The 19,343-nt window shown below is 38.0% G+C and overlaps 1 protein-coding gene across 1 annotated transcript in view; it reads right to left on the reverse strand.

Annotated features, from left to right (window-relative positions):
• TRHDE (thyrotropin releasing hormone degrading enzyme) overlaps positions 1–19,343 on the reverse strand; it is a 528,098-nt gene that overhangs the window by 4,822 nt on the left and 503,933 nt on the right. Inside the window, exons 15-17 of the mRNA XM_004700783.2 lie at positions 9,951–10,118; positions 8,133–8,273; positions 2,911–2,992 (exon numbers count right to left, since the gene is read on the reverse strand). Coding sequence (XP_004700840.1) covers positions 2,911–2,992; positions 8,133–8,273; positions 9,951–10,118 — 391 coding nt within the window. The remainder of the gene's footprint in view (positions 1–2,910; positions 2,993–8,132; positions 8,274–9,950; positions 10,119–19,343) is intronic.

Genomic DNA, 19,343 nt, shown 5'->3' on the forward strand with positions numbered 1-19,343 from the left:
CCTTGTGAGCTCAGGGAGCCTGAGGTGACGCAGATGCATTTGAAGAGTAGCTTGTTCATTGGAACACATCTGGTCCACTTTCCATATTTGGCATAAATTGATTTTATTCCCTGTATTTCTCAATAGTTCTAATGGCGAACATGCGGTCTGAGCAGCCATCTAACTAGTCCTACAGGGTGATCTCAGTGCCCCCACCCCCCTACCCCAGGCCCCAGCTTCATTTTAGAGGGTGTAGGATCTAAGAAAGCCATGTGCCATTCCAGTTACTGGAGCCACGTCTTTCTGAGGAAATTGCCGGTTTTGGGTACTAAAAGGCAGTTTCAGGGATGATATCGTGGAACAATACAATCTTTTCTATTGAATGCTCCTAAAGCTAATATGGAGAAGCCTTGATGGCAAAATGGTTATGCATTGGGCTGTTACCTTCAAGGTTAGCAGTTCCAAACTCCAGTAAAGGGTCATAGTGGTCGGAACCCACAGGGACAGTTCGACTGTCCTCCAAAGTCCCTCTGGCGCAGAATGGACGCCATGGTGGTGAGCTGGGTTTAGAGCCGATGGGGATCATTACAGCCCTCCATGAGCCCTCAAAATCGATAAAGGCGCTGCTTCTCCTTGGATAGACTAGCCCTTATAAATGACAACACGGCACATGGCATTGGGCACACTGGGTTTCTACTTATGAGGCTCATGAACTATTAGAGAACGGAAAATGCATTTCCCTTGTCCTCGCTCGACGCGAGGAGGAAGGGGTCACAATAGGAATGAAGGCCCCGTGCAATCCACAATGGTCCCCGATCCTATAAACTATGAGTAGATGAGGCAAGTAGGTAAAAGCCTCAGGAAGCAGTTGGTAAACTAGAAAGTAAGAGCACGTAGTTCCTAGCGGGGAGATTCATTGCTCACTCCCCTGAGAGCCTTTATTGTGGACTTAGCTACTCTGTAGATAACAAAATGAAAGTCCTAATTTAGTTTCATATTTGAAATGACACCTTTCATGAAGGGGCATCTCGGGACATTTAAAGTATCGATTAAAGAAAGTAACAGAAATTAAATATATAATTAAATCTGTAAAATAAAGAGACTAGTATATAAAGTTAATTAAATGCCAATTGAAAAGTCTCTTTTTCTTGGGATGTTATCCAATCAAGGAAAAAGAGGAATGACGTACAGCTATGGGATGGCTGAGAGAGGGAAGAGAGGAGCGAGTGAGAAGTAAGGGGGAAAGGCGGATGGAGGGTGCAGAGAGAACAGAGAATGGGGAGAGAAGGCGGAGGGCGAGTGAGTACAAAGAGAAGCGAAGCCAGGGGACAGGAGGTGGTGCCTGGAGAGGGTGTGTGTGTGGCAGAGGAGGGGTGGGATGAGAGGGGGATGGGGCGGATGAGAGAGGGAGGGGGAGAAAAGTCTTTTGCTTCATGGGTTCACTTCAATGACTATACAGGTTGTGAATAAATGAATCTTTATGCCAGAATATTGAATGCAAAATCACAAATACTTCACTTAAGATCAGAGAAAAATTAGAAGCTATCATTAATTTGATTGCTTTTTCTGGGCCTTAAGGATATGAAAAAGTCCGGCCAATTTATCTTCTTTTATTTTAAAAAAGGATAAAATATGTGCTGAGATTTTCAAAATTAAATCACTCAGTGTTGGGAACACACATAGCAGGAATCAAAACTGAAATGCAAACCATCACAATCAGAGAATTAGCTTAGTCTAGCTCACGGCTGGAAATAATTCAAGTTAGTGCTTGGGGAATAGTCACAGGGGAGTGGACAATGTTATAAGATAATAAAATGGCGCCACAGCTAATATTTCTAGGGGCATGTTGCCTAATTGCTTAGTTCTGGGCCACGGCATCAAGTATTTGTATTAGTGAAAACCGAGGAAATCGTTGCTCATGAAGTCAAGGCTCAGTTATACTTTATCATGGAGGAAAGCATCAGGAGAGAGAAGACCAATATTCAATGTAGACTTCATTTTAATAAATTCAAATATTTCTATTGTTTGCTCCGACACCTGCTTACCCCTCCCCACCATCCCATCCCTCTTCTGTGAGAGGAGAGCTCCTGGACAAGCAGGTGAGTTTTAGTATGCAGAGAAATCAAGCTGGAGAATACAGAAAATGCACAAGTACACAGCACAAAGTGGACATCTGTCTTTTAAAAAGTTAAGTGTAGTTTAACTAGGGACTTTTATTTGGGATGGCACCGAGCAGCTCTTATGCAACTGATTCATCTCAAAACCGATTGCTGGATAGGCTCCCTTGAATACATTTGAATTCATTTAATGTATCACTCTCGATAGCATAAAACACTGCTATCACGAAGAGACACGGCTTTAAATCAGTGGGACTAATTCCAAATTCTGTAGTTCAGCACCAACTTTGGTCCTTTGCAGCCAAATAAAGCGTTATTGCCAAAATTGTTTTGCACTTTGGTGTATTCTAAACTGGGTTCGCAAAATCAGCTACCGAGAAGATTGGAACGAAGGTTTCGGGAGAAGTTTTAGGGTTCCCTGGCTTGAAAATCATTAAAATGCAATCTCTTTAGCAAGCAGTAAAGGATCTGAGAAGGAGCCGTGTGGTGCGGTCAGCAGGCCCTGGGCTGCCCATGGAAATGCCCCGTTTGCACCCACCAGTGTCTGAATCATTGACAGAGGAGGCCGTTAGCTTTTACAAAAGCTCACACCTCAGAGACCCTCAAGAGTGGCTCTCTTGGTCCCGCGGGGTTTCCGGGAGTCACGGTTGACTCAATGGCAGTTTATTATTATTATTTCAATGATCTGAGTAAAGTGTTTTTTAACATCGATGAGTGTGTGTTTGTAGAAAAAGAAAGGGTATAAATCTTGAAAAGAAGGTTCAAAGTATATCTATAATCACATGTTTATAAAAGGACATCTTAGAATAGTTACCTCTTTGAGTTCTCCTTCAGTATTAAGATATTCTGTAACTCCACTAATGAGCTTGGAATTCATAAATAATGCTTCTCCATACCTCAAAATAGAAAAAAATCATATTAATATAGGCAGCAGTTTAAGGAAGTTTAGTATAAAGGTATTTTCGGGTTATTCTCAAGGGTAATATTGCCCAACGTTGAACAATATTACCTCGACTGCCGTTAAAAAGTCTTGCGTGTCCAAGCTATTTGCCTAAGGAGATTCCCTACTTCCCTAAGGAGTCCTACTGGTGGAGTAGGATTCACAATGGGCTGCTAATGGCAAGATCAACAGTTTGAAACCACCAGCTTCTCTGGGGCAGAAAGATGATGCTTTCAGCTCTCATAAATATTTGTAGCTTGGAAGCCCACCGAGGCACTTCTATTCTGTCCTATAGGATTTCCAGGAGTCAAAATCAACTCGATGGCGAGAAAGGAGAGCATTGTGTTATGGGATACCTTCAGATCCATGGGCTTTGGCTCAATGTTTTCTGGTACATGATATAAAATATCTATATGTTAAACTACTGAACAAAATGGCAGTACAAACCTACACAGAGATGCCTCCAAAGACTAGCAATTCACTTCTGCAAGGTCACAGTCTTGAACACCTATGGGGCAGATCTATTCTGGACATAGAATTGATTTGACGGGCAACTGAAAACAATTAGCTGTAGTAAATGGGCAAGGTCAGCAGTTCAAACCCATTACTAGGAGAAAGAGGAGGCTTTCTGCTCCACAAAAATTTTGCACAGCAGCAACCAGGAAGAGCTGTTCTATTCTATCCATCCGGTGGAGCAGGGACGCTGAGGAAACTTCAAAGGATCCCTGGTATCACAGAGGTTGGTTCTCTGCTACTGAGCAAAAGATGAGGGTTGGAACCCATCTGCCTCTTCATAGGAGAACGGTGTGGCAATCTGCTTCTATAACATCTGAACGAACTCTAAGACGGGCTCTGCAGGGTCCCTATGAGTCAACATTAACTCCATAGCAATGAGTTTTGTGTTTATTACACTTATAACCCAGAAAGTATTGGACTGCTAACTATAAGGTTATCAGTTCAAAGCCACCAGCCACTCCAACAGAGAACATTGAGACTATCTGCTCTCACAAGTCTCCGAAACCCTCTAGAACAACAGGGAACAATAAATCTTAATAAAATTAATGGCAGTGGGTACTTTTAATCCAAGATTTTGGGAAAAGATATTTAAGTACTTTCAGCTTTAAAGTCATCAGGTTTATTTGCTATAATGTAAAATAACCTCAGCAAAAGAAAGAAGGCAGCAGACCACTTTGACATTTTATCAGGAGGTCACACAGTCATGGCTGTAGGACTTTGGTTTGATCAAATATAACTGACATTGCCATTGCCATTTTTTTCACTCTTAAGAACTGAACCAAATTTCTCAGCAATGCTGCTAAAATGATAGCATTTTCTCATGTGGATATTAAAGTAAAATATCTAGTTATTGTTTTGGTTTATATAAGGTATAGCAAGAATAATGATTTGACTCATGACGCAAGGAACAGGGCAATTTTTGATGTTAAGCTGGACAAAAATCTTATTTTACTGATTTACCTCTACCGTTCTTAAGGATATCCAAAACCAACATGGATACTTTTAAAATGAAGGTAAATAAATAAAAACTAAGACCAAATATTGAGGAACAGTGGTCAGGTGACTGTGTATAAGGTTTCTAATGCTGCCTTTAAGCGCGGCGCCTAAAATAATTTAACTTTGGAAGACGCAGTTTTCATCTGTTAAGTAAGGAGGCTGATGTAGATCACCACCTGATCTGAATGTCATAAATTCTAACGAGTCCACGAATAAAGTGTTAGCTAAGTAAAGGTCAGCAAATAAGAAATTATAGATATAACAGAAAGAATCACCGTGGCTACAGATGTGATCTATTGTAAAATAATAAAAATCCTTCTTTCTCTAACGGAGCAGTAATAGTTACTGTGTCACACATGGGGGTATTATTATTATGATTATGAGGGTAACTGGAAATTGGGAAAAGAAGTATGATGATGATAGCATTACAATCGGTGTTCAAATAAGGCCTCTTTAGCTGAGACCTCGGAGGATGCTTCTAGGAAATGAAGGAATTGGGATCAACAATGGAGTGAATCTGTGTAGCAGGGACAACAACACAAATAAAGCAAGGGGTATGGCAGGCAGGAGTATATAATTATGAAGTTGGGAAGAGCAGAAGAGGCCAAGAGGGTGGTCAGGGGAGCTCTTTAAGGAGCTTGCATTTCAGGTGTGACACAAAACCAGTGAAGGTAAACATCACATTTACCTTTTAGGGCACTGCTTAGGAAAGGGGACAAAGGGTGGCATGTGTGTGTAGGATTGACTATTGAGATAGAGTGAGATAGAGTATGAACACGGGAAAGAAATAAGAACCTGCAGTAGGGCAAATGTAGCAAGAAACAGAAGGAAGAAGCCAAGAAACAATTAAGGCTTATTCAGATGAAAAGCGCTCAAGTGGACTTGGGAATACAGTATAGGGCAAAGGCGAGGAGATTTCAATGGAGACATCCAGCTATTGTGCTTGAGCAATTCGTGGATAGCTTTAGGAGTCACTGCATAATACAGGGAAACAGGAGGGAAATAATGAGGTTAGTTTTCTAGGCATATGCCCAAGGAGGCCTGCAACAGGAGCTTGATATAAAGAAAAAGTTAGGGGAAATATATGATAGAGATTAATATTTGAGAATGATTAAAACCATAATGACAGTTGGCAACAAAAATTAGAGATTCAGATTATATCCCCTTTATATGCTATCTTTAATTTTCACTGCCAACTGTTATTTATAAATATATATACATTTATAATATACTTATAAATTCATAATAAATAGTACAGATATTATAAACATATAATGTTATAAATATACATTTAGAAATATATAAAGTATATATTGTTTATACATAAACACACTTGAAAAGAATGAGAATTACAGAACACTTTAACTGTGCTCTTTTAGAACCTGAGCAGAACAAGGGAATAAAGGCTGCTTTCAAAATCAAGAAAAGTACGGACCAGGAGTGTTTCCTTTCACCACACTCCTTCAGTCTGCACACTGAGCACATCCTCAGAGAAGCTGGATTAACTGAAGAAGATGTGGCGTCAGGCTAACAACTTCGGATATGAAGGTGACACAACATAGCTTGAAGTACTTGCTGATGAAGCTCAAAGTTTTCACCCTTCAGTACGGAACGCAGCTCAATATTAAGAAGATCATAATACTCACAACAGGACCAACTAATACTGTCCTGATAAATGGGGAAAAGACTGAAGTCGACAAAGATTTTGTCCTCCTTGGATACACAATCAAGCTCATGGAAGCAGCAGTCAAGAGATCAAATGACACACTGCATTGAGTAAATCTACTGCAAGATCTCTTTCAAGAACTTAAAAGCAAGCATGTTACTTTATAGACTAAGGTGTACGTGATCTAAGCCATGATGTTGTCAATGGCCTCCTATGTATGGGAGAGTTGGCTATTGTCTAAGGAAAATGAACCAAGAATCCATGCAGTCGAATTATGGTGCTGGTGAGGAATACTGAAAGAAGCATGGACTGCCAAAGAACGAACAAATGTCTCGTGGATGAACTACACCCTGAATGCTCCTTAGACGCGAAGAATGGCAAGACTTTATTTCTCATATTTGGGCATGTTATGAGGAAGCGCAGTCCTGGAAAAGGATATCCTGTTGGTAAAATCGAGAAGCAGCAGAAAGGAGGAAGACCCTCAGGAAAATGGATGGAGATGGTGGCTGCACCTGTGAGCTCAGACACGGACAGGTGTGAGGATGGAACAGGACTGGGTGGTTTCCATTGTCCTGCGCAGAGGGTGGCTCGGACTTGATGGCACCTAGCAATCACAACACATAGAAGAGAAAACAGACTGGTCCGACATCTCAGGATCGACAGAGGATTAGAGTGGATGAAGATCATCCTGTCTGTCAAAGGAAGCTCTACCATATTTGAAGATCTACTGAAACTTCAATCTCTTTGTCTTTGAATCAATTTTAGTGAAGTAGAATAGGCTTGAAAGGAACTGAACATTTTGGGTTAAAATGAAGTTATATATGCATTTTAGTGCACTTCAAAAGTGCTCTCTAAAGAAACTTGTGGATAGGGTAACAATATACTTTAAAAGAAAATGCTTACATAAATTAATTTTACACTAAATATCTGACAATCCAATCTAATACTTGCAAGACAACAAAGTAAAACACGAAGCTTCCAACCATTCCAAATTATGAACTTAAAAAAAAAGAGCCAATGTGTCTTTTACGGATATCAATGATTTCTAACAATGAGCCACCTGTACTTAAAAGTATGTTTCAATGTGAGAAATTCATCCAGATATAATTCCTGATAGCAGGAGCTAATAGGTGTACTTAAAAGTAATAAAGTCAATATACCAATTTTTAAGAGGAAGAACAGTTAGGCACACTTACTGTCTAGGGATACTTAAGAACATGTAACATTTACATGCTCTATAATAAAGTTTAATTTTAAGATACCACAGAGATTATCAGAGTAATAAATTAACATTTATTTTAATGTATTTAAATACTTAATGGAATTTTTTTGAAATTGAAGTTGAAGAAATTTAACCATGAACCAAGATGTCCTGGGAATGAATTCTAATGGAATTAGAATCTTACCATGATTCAAACTGATTCAATGTACTTTTTATGTGTTATGGTCTTATTTCAGGTATTTTGTAGAAATTGTAAGGGCATTAAACTATTCTATAAATGTATTTAACATTTGTCTTGTTATGATGTCATATTTGGCTTATACTTTTGTTATATAAATGTTAAGGACATAGTAGTTTTATGTTGTGAATTCTTGGACTCTTGGACACATTGATAGGTTTTCAGGCAAGTTGTTGCATTAAACCTTTTGCATTTCCCAACCTCTACATATACAATTAATTATTAAGGCTACCCATATTTAATAAATGAGTAATTTAATAGACTTAATAAAAGAATTTTGGATTTTATATAAATAATAGCAACGCTTAATTGACATTTTAGTTGACTATAAATATATGAACAATACTTCTATTCTTGGATCTTGGATCTCAACTATATATAACACAAAAGTTTGGGACTTTATCACTAACTACCTTTAGTTTACTTAAGTAGGTAGGAATAATTGAATTCATTTTTACCTGGTATTTAGTATCTTCCATTTATCTCTAAAAAATTTCCAGGCAAGGTCTCGGCCATGTGGATTTCTAGCAACATGAATTATGACATCTATTGCATCTTGATCCAGGACAACGTCAGAATTCAAGGACAGATTCAGAAGCCTTTAAGAGTGGAATTGTGGGGAGATTGTTAGTTCAATGAATAAATATTTTTATAATATTCCTAATAAATACATAATTTAGTTTGCCATGTTCTTCAAAATAAATGTTCACTGACAACTTTATTAATATAAAGTTATCAGTGGAACAAATGTTTGCTTATAAGGGAATGGTCAAGCTCGTAGTTCAAATAAATGTATTAACTAAACTGAAAATATCTAGGAGATGGAGAACTCACCATTCTCATTTGATGATGAAGTTCTCACTTTTAATCATTTTTTAATAGTAAACATTTCTTTTTATAATGAAGTATGTTCATAGAAATTTACCTAAACATCGTAGTCTTTATCAAAAGTGCATCCATCACTTGAATGAAGTCACTTTCGATATCCTAAGGTTTTAATTTTTTTTCTATGATACAGGGAGATACATTTTAGGGTAACTAACACTTAATCAAGGAAATGAAACATTTTTTCTATGCATTTGGAAACCATATTTCAGAGTAAGCAGCTGTGATGCTCCTCTGCATCTAAGCTGCCCTTTCCAACTACTCAAGCTGATCAACGGGGTCCTGCAACAATGGCTTAGTCTCTTGTTTCAACAGAAGCTTTCCCAGCATGTATACTTAAAGACTTTTTCAAAAGAAACAACTCTCAAGAGGACCCCATCTTCTTACACGCCCACTCTTACAGCTATTTGAATACTGAACCCTGATTGCGCATATAAACCACGTCTCTAAGATGTGTGGCATTGAAGTGATCCAGAAAGCATGCTTTATTGAAGCTGTTAAAAAGTACTTTAAGAAGGGCAAGGCCAGAGTCTACGTTCCATTAACATGGATCCTTTAATCGGTTATCTATGAGTTCACTTGCCCTACGTGACAAAAGTGCACTAAATACTCCATGCTATTATTTACTCAACATTTTTTCTTTGATGGCATAAAAAAAAAGGTGGGGTCAAATATTGGTGATAGAGCATAACCCATATCTATGTAAGGAACATCGATGAAAGATACGTGGCCTCATTGTCTTCTCAGAGGCACTACAGTAGTTTATCTCTTGTTGCTAGTAAGTTGTACTTTTATGAGCTGTGGGAAATTAATCTTTTAAATTTGTTTTCTCATCATAAAATGCATTTTGTTGGATTATTTTAAAAATAAAATGCCAAGCGCCTAAAGCAATACCTGGCATAGAGCAGACATCAATGATATTTTAAGGCGCACCACGAGTGCAGGGGGTAAGCACGGAATGGCTAGCCACAAGTTTGTCGGTTCACATCACCAGCAGCTGAAGCCACGCTTGTCAACTCCTGTAAAAGGTATAGTCTTCGAAACCCCAAAGAGCAGTTCTGTTCTGATCTGGAGATTTGCCATGTGTCAGAATCAACTAGCTGGCAGTGGCATATAGTGCCTGCCAACGAGTCAATTCTGACTCATAGCGACTCTCTAGGGCACAACAGAACTGTCCCTGTGGGTTTCTGAGAAATGTCATTTTACAGGCGTAGAAAGCCTTGTCCTTCTCTCTCCGAGCGGCTGGTGACCTTGTGGTTAGCAGCCCAATGATTAACCACTCTGCCACCAGGCTCCTTGATTAGCACAGAGTCAAAGACAAAAAAAACCACCCCAGAGACACTGAATTTCTTTACACATTGACAAGTTGATAAGAGAATTGGTGGACCTACCTATTTAATAAATTCCTGTCATCACTACAAGTTAAAGCTTCCAACAGTATTTTCTTCTCAGAAACTGCTGTGGTAGAGTGGAATTTCATCCAGATGAATTCCCAGACATCTTCATCCAATAAAGAAACTCCTGTACAGTAGACGATGTCTCGAACATTTAAAGGAATTCTAAGGAGGCAACCCATGGTAGTTTTCTGTTAATGAAAAGCTGCCAAGTATTGACCATACTAACAGATCCTGTATTACTTTAATGATAAAAAAGATTGTATTAATTAGATTTTATCTGAAAGGGAAGAATACATAGAAATATTATTAAATGTCTAGGGAAAATAATTTTTAATTCATTTTATTTAAAGTGGCATTAAATCCAATTAATAGTTCTATTCTTGAAATTCTGCCTAAATAAAATTAGTAACACCATTTTCAAATTTTAATAAAATGCTTTACATTAATATACTTATTATCCCAAAATTTTGCTATTATATCTGCAGACATAGAGAATGACAAGAAAACACTGGTTAAAGACAAATTAATTTGGCATATATACAAAAAAAATTTTAGAGTCTTCTAAATTATTAGATAATTTTCTCTAAATCTACTTTTCTAAACAACTCTCCACATTACAGTACCTAGGAATGTTGGTATGAATAATAAAATGTAAGCACAAATTAAAAGAATATATAAAATAGTTTCCTCAAGCTTTATTAAAATGATCCTATAACACGATATATATAACAAAGATTATACAAAATAGTGTGTGTGTATATATATATATATAAAGGTATATATGTACACATAGTATATTTCAACTTTGACTCCAAAATATGTTGTTTAGTACACACTCTTTTAGTAGAATTAATTATCACTGTCTATTAGTAAATTAGAAATGTTAAAATCTACTTTTCCATAAATAATTGTTCTACTAAATAGGATTACTTCAAATTTTTGGTATAAGTATCACCTTTAAAGACTGTTTAAATCATTTATATGGTAGGATATTCCAGTAAATTGTAAAAGTACACATACATTTCTTATTCTGTAGTAATCACTAACCTATTATGAGAACTGTTCACCAATTGTTTGAATGTCACCCATAACAGCCAAGTATTCCCTTTGGATAACAAAATGACGCAATACTTTCTGAAAGCTGTAGTAGAACCTGGATGGCTAAACATGAAAACGATAAAATGAAGCCTCCCTGGTGGGATAAGTTTAGGGCTGCGAACCATAAGTCTCAAAGCCACGAGCTATCTCTGAACCCAACATAGGGCTGCTACGGGTGAGAGTTGACCCCGTGGCAGTGACACTGGATGGTTAAAGGACTGTCTTCACGAAAGGAAAGAGTTCCTGCGTGATTACTAGTAAGAATTTCTTCATCGTGGTGTGCTCAACAGCTAAGAAGGGCTAAAATCAGGGTATGGCAACATTGTAAGAAGTATCATAAAAAAAATCATGGTTTCCAGAAGTAGCTAAAATGATACATTTATAATGATATATTTTGTAATAATAAAATTTAAAAAGTCATTTAACTCTTCCTGCAAGTAATTAAATTGTTTAGATAAAGTTACTCGACATTGCTGACTGATGCTTTCTTTCCTTAAGTTATTAAAGATAATCAATCTCGTTTTGTTTGTTTATTTATTGCTTTAAAGAAACCAAAAGAATAAAGGCTAAAAAAAAAAACAAATATCTTACTATCTTTCTTTTGGATTCCCTCTTAAGCCTGGATTGCTTTGTAGAAAGTCCCAGTTGCTTTCCTAATGGCGGTGATATATTCTTGTTCTGGCTTTGAATAGCTTGCCACACAGCAAACTGAAATCCTTAATGAACCACTGTTTCCATATTTTAATAAATGATATCAATTTTGATAGATACAAAATGAGATAATGGAGATGTCACCATCGTTACTAACTTCAATAGGAAAAGAAATACAGACGTCCTGTAAATCAAGTGCTATACACAAGCAAACAAAAAGCCCTTTTCTGCAAACATCACAAGCTACAGGTTGTTTTGTACAATCATACAAACACTGTGTGATTTCCATGACGCTGGTCAAGAGATTGACATGACAGTTCACAAGAAATAAAAATAAAGTATCTACTGAAATCATCCATTCATCAACCAATGCATGTTTTCTGAATATTCGATTGAATCGAACAGCTTTCTTCCTAGAAACAATCTGATCGGATGTCAATATAGAAAGGGGAAGTCAGCGGACAGTCAATCGGGTTAGTCCTCTTACTACTCACAGAATCAACCTGTAACCCAGTGATTTCAAGTAGCCAAACCCAAAGCACAGCTCCCTGCCATTGCATCAATTCTGACTCACAGCGGCTCCAAATAGGTTTCTGACTGAGCGAGGCTGTGAATCTTTATGGGAGTAGAAAGCGTTAGAGCAGCTAGTGGTGCTCAGGAATCGATGGTTTTGAACTACTGACCTTCCATTAGCAGTCCTTGTCCTACCAAGTAGAAAAGGTACATAGAAATACAGACATATCTTCTGTTACTGCACTTCATTCTTTTGTGTTTTACAGACTTTTAAAAAACATATATTGTGAGTTTGTGGCAAGCCTATATTGAGAAAGTCTATCAGCACAATTTTTTTTTTACCAGTGTTTGCTCACTTTGTGTCTGTCACATTTTTATACGTATCACCATATTTAAATTTTTTCAAAATGACATTGCACAGTTATGAGACTACAGTATAGTATAAACATATATTTTATATGTACCAAGAAACAAAACATATGGCTTTCTTTATTATAATATTAGCTTTATGGAGGTGGTCTGGAACTGAACCTGCAATAATGCTGAGGCAAGCCTGTACAGAACAGCCAAAAGAAAAGAAAAAAGCAGATGCTAAACTATGCTTCCTTAGAACATGTGTTCCACATACTTCACTGTGGTGGCTGGATTCCATCAAGTGGACACAGAGCAAGCCTACAGGACAGAGTCCAGAGGCCTCCAGGGCGCCCCCGGTTACCATCTTTATAAGAACAGACCTCCAGGTCTTCTTCCAAGAAGCCTCTGGTTGGTCTGAACTGCCAAGCAATAGCTATTAGACAAGTGCACAATCCTTACTATCAAAAGTGGGTCTTCTTGTTATTGGCTGATGTTACACTGTGTCAGACACCTTCTCAAACAAATACATAGTTTACCTCATCTAAATAATTATACTGTGGCTAAAGAAGCATTAGAAGTTGTGTTAGGCTAGCTAGAGAAACAAAATCATTGATCTTCATATAAATAGAAGAAAGAAGTGATTTTATATAAAGTAGGCACCCCCACCCAGCCCACCTCAAGCTCATGCGTTTGAAGCTGGCCAGAATCTTCTTTAGACGCATGTAGCTACAGGTGACTGAAGCAGAAATGGATAGCAGGAAGCTGGGATATCACCGGCTTGTGGGTTCAGAGTCACAGGGATCCAAGGTGGTTGGGAACATGGCAGGGTGCTGACAACCAGCCAGGTTGTCTCCCATGGTCAGAGGCCCACATGGAGCTGCCCCTGGAGGCAGACATGGAATCCCAGCAAGAAGGGAGGGTGAAAGGCCAGAGAGAGAGAGGTGTGTGTGTGTGTGTGGGGGGGGGGGGACCACACCCCTAATGAGGGATCACCAGGCCACCACCAAATTCACAGATTGGACTCCACACTTACCTTCATGCAAGTACCATCAAGTTAGCATAAAATCTAATCACCACAGAGATAGAATTTAAGAAATGTTTTCATAGTGCTGTTTTAAGGAAGTAACCCTGATGGTGCAGTGGTTAAAGTGCTTGGCTGCTAACTAAAGGTTGGCAGTTCAGTCCCACTAGTTGCTCTTTAGAGGATAGACATGACAGCTTGCTTCCATAGGTATTTTCAGCATTGGAAACCCTATGGGGAAACTCGATCCTGTCCAATAAGGCTACTATGAGTCAGACTTGACCTTACAGCCACTGGATTTATTTTGTTTATTTGTTTCATATTCTAGTTAAGAAGTCCTGGTAGTGTAATGTTAAGCATTGGGCTGCTAAACAAAAAGATGGTTGCTTTAAACCACCTAGAAATTCCATAGCAAAAGAATTGACAATCTGCTCCTGCAAAGGGTATAGTCAAGAAAACCCTATGGAGAAGTTCTGCCCTGTCATACATGGGGTCAATATGAGTCAGAACTGATTTAACAACAGCCCTAGCAGCATCTTGTTTATGCGTTGCACTGCTACCTCCAAGGGCACCAGTTCAAAGCCACCAGCCTTTCTGCCAAAGAAAAACAGGGCATTCTGCTCGCGCAAAGAATTGAAATCTCAGAAACTCACAGGGGCACCTCTACCCTGTCTACCCTGTCCTATAGAGTCACTATGATTGGAATCAATTGGGTGGCAGTAAGAGTGAAAGCTACAAGAGAGGTGCTTTGGTAGCATAGTGGGTATGAGCTTGGCTTCTCACTGCAAGGTCAGCAGTGTGAAACTACCATCTGCGCCTCAGGAGAAAGAGTAGACTCTTGGAAAGATTTCCAGTTTCAGAAACTGTAGGGTCAGTTCTACCCTGCCCCATAAGATTGCAATGAATCAGAATTGACTTGATGACAATCAGGTTGGCATTTGCTGAGCTACAAAAATGCTTTAGTCGCATGCTTTATTAACTTCTACAATAATACTACTCTCATGATATCTGTACTAACATTTTTCAGGAAACCAACTCTCTTATTAACAAGGACGTATTACACTATAATGCTATAATAAGTTAAGAAAAATAAAATATTTTCCATTTTATTTAGTTTAGAGATGGCTATAGACCATGAATATAAATATACTGATTTCTATTAATAGTAATAATTTGCTATGAGCCATTAACTTCTGCTGTTTGTTTTCCAATTAAATACTTGCTTGCAAGTAAAAACAATAACATGTTTTAAATAAAACACACGACACCCTTTAAGAGGGCACTGTTTCCAAGCCCAGGCCTCACTCGCCGTGGGGAGCAGAGTAATTCCAGTGCAGTCAACCTATCAGGTCCGGGGGGTTGAACTTGTCACAGATGTCACCTCTCACCTGCTTTGTGGTAACTTTTCTTTTCCCCACCCGTAGTGTAATCAATTATCTGTGAGCAATACTCAGTCTTGGCGAGACAGGATTTTCAACAATAAAAATCCATTCTGCTCACCAGCATTCAAGGGATACTTGTTAAAAGGCAGCCTCTGGGCGACTGAAAAGGATATAAGTTAACAATGTACAAGAGGGGCAGCTGTCTGCCAAGCTATTCGTAGGCAGAGCAAGGGGGAGACCTTCTGAAAGGACGCCGAGCAATAAAGGGTTGATGACATGACAGACTGGGGACCCTGAAGGAAGCCAACACAAGGTGTCCTGGGCAGAAAAAGCTTTGAAGGAAAGGCTTCCCACAAGAAGGGCAGGTCCTTGATCCGCAGCTGCAGCTGCAAACCCAGAGAAGCACCACATAATGCGGACGTGTCCTGCAGGGCAACAGGTCAAGTTTCAGGCATGCCACAGATTTTCCTCTGTGTGTTGCAGGTGTGGCAGATTGGATCACTATGAAAATAAAACATGCGTGTGCTTACAGCTATTGTCTGGAATTACCGTCAGGCTCAGCTACAAATCCAAGCACTCTTGGTGAAGAAATGGCTCTACTAACAAAAGCGAGGAGGTACATGGCTGCATAGGGTCTTAATGCTCACAGAGAAGAGCTGATTCACCTGAGAACACTATTCCAATCTTTCGAGCATTTCCCCCACCCTCATGGCCTTTACCCCCCCGCCGGATTAAAAATCAATGTACAGTTCACAAGATCATTTGTGATCATCACTGAAAGTAGAACAAGCCCGGTGAACATTTTATTTGCCACGGGCTCACCATTGCCAACAACTTCCACTGTTAATAAAATCTCCCTTTGTTGCTATATCTATAAAGATGTTCTAATAACATTTTTGGAAAAGTGTGGCTCTGGGGACAGTTTAAGATCTCGTTGTAGAAACTGACATCCTTAGGAACAAACGAAAAAGCATGAGCTTACAAACAAAGAACCCCATAGAACCCATCGTCATGAAAGGTACAAATGAGCCAATTGAGACTCTTGCTCTCAGGATTACTGGGAGAGAGGGTGCCTCCTCACGAACATGAACTCGTTTATGAAAATGTGAATATCCCTATGGTCATTTCTCTTTAACTGCTGCTTCAGAAGTAAATCATTGAATGGACTTGTATCATCTGAGCAGGAAAACTACCCTTGTTTCTCTGTAGGTTTGGAACTTTATTTCCAAGATTTACACGAACAAACTGGAGCTATTCTCCTAGCTTCCGTCACACGAACTGCAGGGAGAAATGCATACCCCAATGAAGTGCCTTTATGTTTTCTAGGATACCAACATTGCAGAAATTATTACCAGATGAGTGCAACTCATGCTATACTTTTGTTTTCATTATCATTTGAAATAGGAGTACTACTGAGACCATTGCTATAATAAACATTTTAAAAGAATAAACATTCAGTATATTCTTTTGAAAAACTATTTTCACATTTTATTGATATATTAGCCTTATTTATCTTGCTAAACACTGCCTAAAAATGTAATGCTCTGATGTAGAAGTTACGTTAATAGGTAGCAAAATAAAGGCATATAGTATTCAGAAGAAACACTCTCCACAAATTAAACAACAATCAGAGAAGAGGAATAAAACTTTAAAGTTTAATTAATTGGTACTTTAGCAATCAACTAAAATATTTTGAAGTGGATCAGTAATGAGAATATGTTCTTAAAAACATTTCCAGAGATTTTCTATGCATATTTTAGTGTCTGTCACTTTTTTAGTTTAAAAAACCTGAACTCATCAAAAAAATCAATATTAGAAGACTAGCCTATTAACTTAGGGTACAAAAGTAACCAAGAATGATACTGCAGAAAAATATTGACAATGTGGTAAACTAAATTAATGAATATGCTAGAAATATATTATTACACACCAAGAAAGATGAAAAACCTGTACAATACCACTTTTGGATAGTTATTAAAATGGTCAGCATATATTATCACAGGAAAAAAACACTAAAATGATAAAAAACAAATTAATAATGACAGCCTTTAAGTAAAGCGATTCTGCACAGCCAGTTTTTTTGTTTTACATAAGTAATTTGAACTTATAAATTTTATAAGTACTTTGTATATGAAATAGGCCAAATCTAGTCATATAGATAAAATTGTTACCTGTTGATAGAGATGATATTCTAATCTAAAATATTATTGAATAGCATTAAGAAATAATCCTGATGAGGCATTTAGAATACCTTCCAAAGAAAAGCCATATTTGACAAAATAATAGCAATGTACCTTTGACAAGAGATTTTGATATTTCATATTGATGTGAATTTATTTCTGAGAAGGACTTCAGTTGGCCTAATTTGCCCAGTAACTTCCTTTCAGACTGGGCAAGTCCAGGGCAATACCTTGGGCTTCATGTTTCATCTTCATTAGATGAAGCTAGAGCACATAGGCTCTAAGGTCCATTCCTGCTCTGTTTGTACAAGATTTCTTTTCATTAATGATTGTATTAACACTGAATACATGCATTTAATTATTTTCAAAGACAATGAAGGAAATATCTCAAATCAGCAGCCTCTTTAAGATCACCGCTTTCTTTCAGTGACACTATACAAACCATTGATATTGAGTACGACCTGCCATTCAATTAATTTTAACTAATTTACAATTACTTAATTCATTTGAAAGTTCATTTATTCTTACAACAAAAATTAAAATAAAGCTTTGTTTGAGATTTTCTCTCCAACACTCCAACTCTTGTATACTTACTGCTTGCAATTATACCTACTCGAGAGAGACAATCCACGGTTTACATATCAGATTGAAAAATAGCCTGCATTTACAAAGGGTCACCCTTGCTCGTAGTGGTTCTTTCTTAGTCTACCCCTATTCCGTAGCTTTTTTGCTGCTGCTAAGAAAATCATCTTGAATTAAAAAAAAAAAAAGTTTTTACAATTGTTTAGAATTGTGATTCTTGTTATACTACATGTCAGTTTCTTCATCTGTAAAACTGGAATAATAATTCCTTGTACTATTGCTAGGAGCCCTGGTGTCTCAATGATTAAGTGCTCTGCTACTAATTGAAAGGTCAAAGTTTGAACCCATCAGCCACTTCACAAGAGAAGATGCAGCACGCGACTTTCATAGAGATTATAACCTTGAAAACCTTCTGGGCATGCTACTCTATCCTATATGGCCACTGTGAGTTAGAATAGACTCGATGGGAACGGATCTACCGTGACAGTGCTTGGCACAGTCCAGAGCCAATTTCAAGAGACTGGAGGGGCTGTATTTACATGGGATGTGGAGGTGAGTACCAGGGATACTGAACATCATGGCAGTGACTTGCATTCTTATGACCAGCATGAAGATAACACGGAAACCAATAATCCCTATCTTTCTCAAACGAATGCTGATTATGCCAGAAAAATTGGAATAAAAATTTCAGACAATCTCACTACAAGCCAAAGAGTGATTTATTGAAACAAGGAATGACAAAATGCTCTAGTTTGAGGAATTATGATAAAACAAAATGCATAATCCCTATTTATTTTATTGGCATACTTGCCAATAAAATGTGCTACTGAAACTGAATGGTGTTGCAACCAAATATATTGTTTTTCATCTACTGTATATACAATACCATCTGACAAAAGGAGGCCAGCATCTCATGTAAAGTATGCATTTAGTGATCTGTAGAAGAAACAAATCAGCACTTTCAAGCCTCATCTCGGGCTGCTCTGTTTCTAGGAAACTCTCTCATTTGTCCCAATTTGCTCCTCTCAATTGAACTTGGAAGTACAAGCAGGACTATTAAAACAAGGAAAGGGAAGTTCAGAAATAGTCTCCATGACCATTTAGATCTAAAGAAATAAATAAATAAGAAGTAGAGAAACCTGGTGAAAAGTAGACCATTTATTTTTTAATGAGCTAATATCTTCCAAAATGGTTTTTAAGACTAGTTTATATCTCAAGTTTGCATGTTTTCAGAGACATAACTTGCTCTTTTTTACATAAAGGATTTCTGGAGACAACATGGAGGTAATCATTTAAATTCATAACATATCAAATGTCAGAAGATTATATTTTAAGGTAACTGTACTCCTTTGAATGATAATAAAATTATGTAGAGGCCACATCTGACTTCCTTTGGCTACACAGAGTTGACGGGGAATCCATCTCCACATAAGCCCCAAACGTATTGCTGTACGGCTTAATTTGGAGATGCCTCCATCTTCCATCCTTCTCTACCCCTATTCAGGCACCAACCATTCCTCCCATGGTATTCTACTTCTCTGCAGGGTTTGATGTTTCATTGCAATTGCCACACAGAACGCACAGACAACACTCCCAATTGCAGGGG

This window comes from Echinops telfairi, unplaced genomic scaffold, assembly GCF_000313985.2.
Source record: "Echinops telfairi isolate 266 unplaced genomic scaffold, ASM31398v2 ScPeMD7_2;HRSCAF=8, whole genome shotgun sequence".
NCBI lineage: Eukaryota > Metazoa > Chordata > Mammalia > Afrosoricida > Tenrecidae > Echinops > Echinops telfairi.